General features: G+C 29.9%; 1 protein-coding gene across 1 annotated transcript; it reads right to left on the reverse strand.

Moving 5' to 3' along the window:
* Nucleotides 1–1,461: 1,461 nt before the first annotated feature.
* Nucleotides 1,462–4,670, reverse strand: LOC136227964 (benzyl alcohol O-benzoyltransferase-like). The gene is made up of 2 exons (XM_066016764.1): nt 4,186–4,670; nt 1,462–2,564 (listed from the first exon to the last, which is right to left on the reverse strand). Exons 1-2 carry the CDS (start codon nt 4,636–4,638, stop codon nt 1,662–1,664), a joined length of 1,356 nt encoding a protein of 451 aa, XP_065872836.1. The 5' UTR covers nt 4,639–4,670; the 3' UTR covers nt 1,462–1,661.

Here is a 4,670-nt window from a genome sequence, read left to right on the forward strand (position 1 = left end):
GAACAGTATTTTATAGAGATGATTTCCAGAGTTTTCGTTAATAATTAGGGGACGTTTGGTTCGGACATAGATAACAGAATAAAATCAAGAAAAGGAAATAAGAAGAAAGAAATAGAATGACTCTTAATTCTTTTGTCTATTTATTTCATTTCCTTAACCAAAATTATGATTTTAACAATAATTTTTATATATCTGTGTCTGTATTAATAAATTAATCACATGTAAATGTAAAGATGAAAATTAATTTATTCAATCATTAAAATAAAAAAAAAGATGAAACAAAGGAAACAGAAATAAAATAAAAGAAAAATGCATATATCGTATTTTAAAAAGAAAATAAGCATTTTAAAAAGAAAATAAGCATTTTAAAATAATTAAAAATAAATACTAAAACTACATAATAATATGATAAAAGAAAAATATTTACCAAAGTTATTTTTTAGAGCAAAAAAATAAAGACAAATAAGTGCAAGGATCAAAAGTAAAATTAGTCTAGAAATAAAAAAAAATATAAATAAAAAATATAAATATCAAAAAATAAAATTTAGCAAAAAATATTTTTTGAGGAAAAATAAAAAAATATAAGTGTAAAGATAAAAAATGAAATTAATCTAAGGATTAAAAAAGTAAAAATAAACAAATATATAGAACAAAATAAAATTAAAAACAAAATAGAGATTAAAATATAATTTTATAAAGATGATAGAAGTTCAAATTAGTGAAAGAGGAGAAAATGAATGGAAAACCTTAGAGAGGTTGGAAAATGAGATTATAGTAGTTGCGGGTAAACCCCAAACTATAAAATGGTAAAAATAATGATTGAATTAATAAAACAAACACCAACAAAATGAATGAAATCTTTTTTTTTCCCTTACTCTTTTCTGAAATCTCCAAAACAACTGTCCCTAAAGGATCACAAGCTATGCAAAATTTCTTCATCGAATTCAATTAAATAATTCGGAATGATCAAACTGGATGACATAATAAATAAATAATATTATATATATAATTCATCTAAATTATAAACTGGCTATGAATCACTTGGAAACTAGAATTGTTTTTTTCTCAACTGTAATGTAATAATCTATATGATTCATCACTATCATGTTCTCTCTGATTACAATATTTCTGCATCGAACTATTAGTATTTCAAAGTTAAACTTTTTTTTTATTTAAGTAGTGCAAAGAAAAAGTCAGTTAATTATGAAAGTAACAAGACTTAAGATTCAAAATTTTCAAAAGTAATGATTTTTTTAATTAATTAAAAAAAATGGGGGGGGGGGGGGGGGGGGGGGGTCACACAAGGTCTCGGGTTGACAGCTTGCCGGATTATTGAAGATTAACAACCTCAACATGGTCGAAACCGGAAAGTAGGCAGTACGTAGTCCAATCAGTTGGACAGATCAGTTCGATCTGGGTCTAACAACACTAGAAATTACATTTCATCAAGCTAACCAAATATAGAAATGAAATCACTATTCTATTCGATTATATTGCAACTTTGATTACATTATTCATTATATTACGACCTATAAAACGCCACCACAATATGTTAATACACTGTTGTATACAGACAAATTCCAGAATAGTCCAAGTTCATTCGGGCTAATTGGATACATGCTTAATTAATATTTGATATTTTATTAAGCAAATCAGACATTTTAAAGCTTGGATTGAACAACGTCCTTATCTCGACAAAATGGCTGGTCTTTCAACATATTGTCTAGCTCCTTCTCAAATCTTTTTATTACTTGTCTCGGCAAACATAATGGCAACATTATACCATTTTCTCCATTTTTACTTTTATATGGCATATGACACCCAACTATTGGTCCACAATAATCGGGTCCACCATATACGGCTTCACCCCATCCAAAATCCACCTTTTCAAACCCTGCATATCTCCAATCTGACACATTATAGCTCAGTCTACTTACCTTTATATTTGCTAGAGTTTGGGCACAATTTTCAATATTAATCACCTTATCCGTAGCATTTCTAACGAGTTGTAATGTAGAACTTAATGGATTCTCTATTATTTCCTTTGCAGTTGACGTTGACATTTGAATCACAGCTGCATTTCCATAATAACCAGATGGTAGCTTAAACTTACTACGCAAATTCACTGACCAAATCAGACTCGTCTCTTCCTTAGGATGTGGTTGAAATGCAATAACACGACACTTCCAAACAGATGATGTTACTATTTCAAAAGAAGAACAATGACCAAAATGAGCAGGCACATGTCTCTTTAAAGCTGAGATTTCAGCGGGGCCTAAGAAGAAAGCTTTATAACAAAGATCGTGTTCAGGTGGAAATTTACGATCATTACTGCTTTCGTCAGAGATATCTCTACCGGATTTAGTAAACGGAGGTTTGAGTTTTTGTGGATTCAATGTGGCGTTAAGGATGTGTCTTTCCCAGATTGGGAGAATAGAGGGGGAAGTTGCTCCTCTTGCCATTTCCCCGATTGCAGACATGAATTGAACTAGACCAGCAGCGTCGCTTATGGTGTGGTTGTAACGGAGACCGAAAATAAAACTCCCACACTTCATTCGTGTTACCTGTCAATTAAAATATTTCGAGTAGTCAAATATTGCTAATAGTATTTCTCCTTCCAATTTTTTTTTACTGCGGATAGAGTGCAACATATCCGAAAAAAGAACAATAAAATACATATTACTTTATTGAAAAATGATTGGGAAGAAAAAGTTAGACGATTGTTATATTTATATGGGTAAATAATTTATTAATCCCTCCATTTTTAATTAACATACTGTTTAGTCCTTCTATTTTAAAAAACATATTATAAGGTCTCTATTTTTTATCAGTATTAACCATTTGGTCATTCTATCTAGTTTTTTTAGATTTTTAACCGAACATATCTTAGCTTTTAAGACAACCATTGTAGATATAAAATGGTCATGTTACTCTATTATTTTCTGTCTGTCTGTTTATGTCAAATATAACAGTTAAAAGTCTAAAAAAATAGACAAAATGACCAAATGGTTAATATTGGCAAAAGATAGAGATGTCATAATGTGTTTTTCAAAATAGAAAAACTAAACAGAATGTTAAGTAAAAAGAGAGAGACTAATAATTTATTTACCCTATTTATATTGGTAAGTTCAATGGACCGGAATCGTAATATAATTTATCGTTCTTAAGACAATAAAACTTATTTATGAATCTTACATATTGGACTATCATTTTGATTTAAATGGTTGTTTGACATAATAATAACAATAGAGGGCGTGAGTCCTAGATTTCAAAGATAAATTAAATTTCACAATTTGTATTGAAAATTGACAGGATTGTTATGCAACGATATTTTAACACTTACACTTAATAAATTTAGTTTAGGATTTTTTTATTTATTTTTAGGATAAGGGCTAAAAATAGCCATAACGATTACAGTCAGGAACAATTTTACTCCTAATATCTAAAATAGTGCAATTTTACTCCTAATGTTGGCAGCCAAAAACCATTTTACCTCTAATATTGATAAATTGCGTTAATTTAAGAAATAATTCTCAAACTATTTTCTGGGTCATGAATCTTGTCATTTACCCTTCATATGTGAGTCATTTTTATCACTAATTAGTAACATATCATAAACATAAAATTAGACATGGAAAAATTTCAAAATAAAAATATACTGTATTTTGTACGAGTTGGACAAAAAAAATTAAATATTTCACTGAATTTAAAAATATTAATCTCCAATTCTATTATTAAATCACAAAAATATCTATATTTTGTAATGATGTTTGAAATTAACCAAATTTGCAAAGTTAAGAGTAAAATTGCTTGTAGGGGGTAAAATTGCACCATTTTAAACGTTATGGGTAAATTGCTTCTGACTGTAAACGTTATGAGTATTTTTGCACTTCATCTCTTATTTTTTAAATCTAATGAATTATTTCCACATAAGAAAATCTATATGGCAAGTAAATTTTAAGACGTGAGACGTGTCAAATTCACCACATATGAGGAGAATAACGGGATTTTCAAGTCTCTATTCAAATTGAGTGAAATTTCACCAATTGTGATAGTTCAAAAACCAAATTGAATGAAATTTCATAGGCCACACGACAAAATTTTGAATGAGCTAAATAAGAATTTAAATTAAACCGTGTATTATTAAAATATAAAAACTAAACAAACGTGTTATATAAAAAATACCTGAACAAGCACGAGAGGGGAGTTAAAAATCTGACTAGAACCCGGGACATCAAAAAGCAGCTCATCCAAGCACGGAAATGGAGGTGTAAGTGGATAACCGAATTGTTCAAGAGTAACATCCGCATCAGCCTCAGTAAACAAAACACCTTCACCGGTGCATTCAACGACAAGTTTTCCCGACGGATCTTCTCTAAGCCGACCGGCAAACGGATAATAAAAAACAAGTGTTTCCGCAATTGCCTTTCTTATAACCGCAACAGGATCTACACCGTTCTTAGAGGGATTGTGAGAATAAATCGTTAAGCCAGGAATATGAACTTTAAAACAATCTAAGTTCTCCAAATCGGATAATTGCTTGAACTCGTAAGGCGTAGGCTTCGCCGGAATCACGAGTTCCGGTGTACCCCTGTAAACCTTGAACTGTAGAGAGATCGGAGATTTTGTCTGTAACATGGTGTATTAACTGGTGAAAAATTAAATTTGGA

Source organism: Euphorbia lathyris, chromosome 4 (genome assembly GCF_963576675.1).
Source record: "Euphorbia lathyris chromosome 4, ddEupLath1.1, whole genome shotgun sequence".
In the NCBI taxonomy this organism is placed as follows: domain Eukaryota; kingdom Viridiplantae; phylum Streptophyta; class Magnoliopsida; order Malpighiales; family Euphorbiaceae; genus Euphorbia; species Euphorbia lathyris.

What these genes read in the sequence shown, in the direction of transcription:
- LOC136227964 (XM_066016764.1), bottom strand. Translation starts at nt 4,638, where the DNA reads ATGTTACAGACAAAATCTCCGATCTCTCTACAGTTCAAGGTTTACAGG. An exon ending in CCCCTCTCGTGCTTGTTCAG is followed by an intron (nt 2,565 to 4,185) that starts GTATTTTTTATA and finishes TTTAATTGACAG; the next exon opens with GTAACACGAATGAAGTGTGG.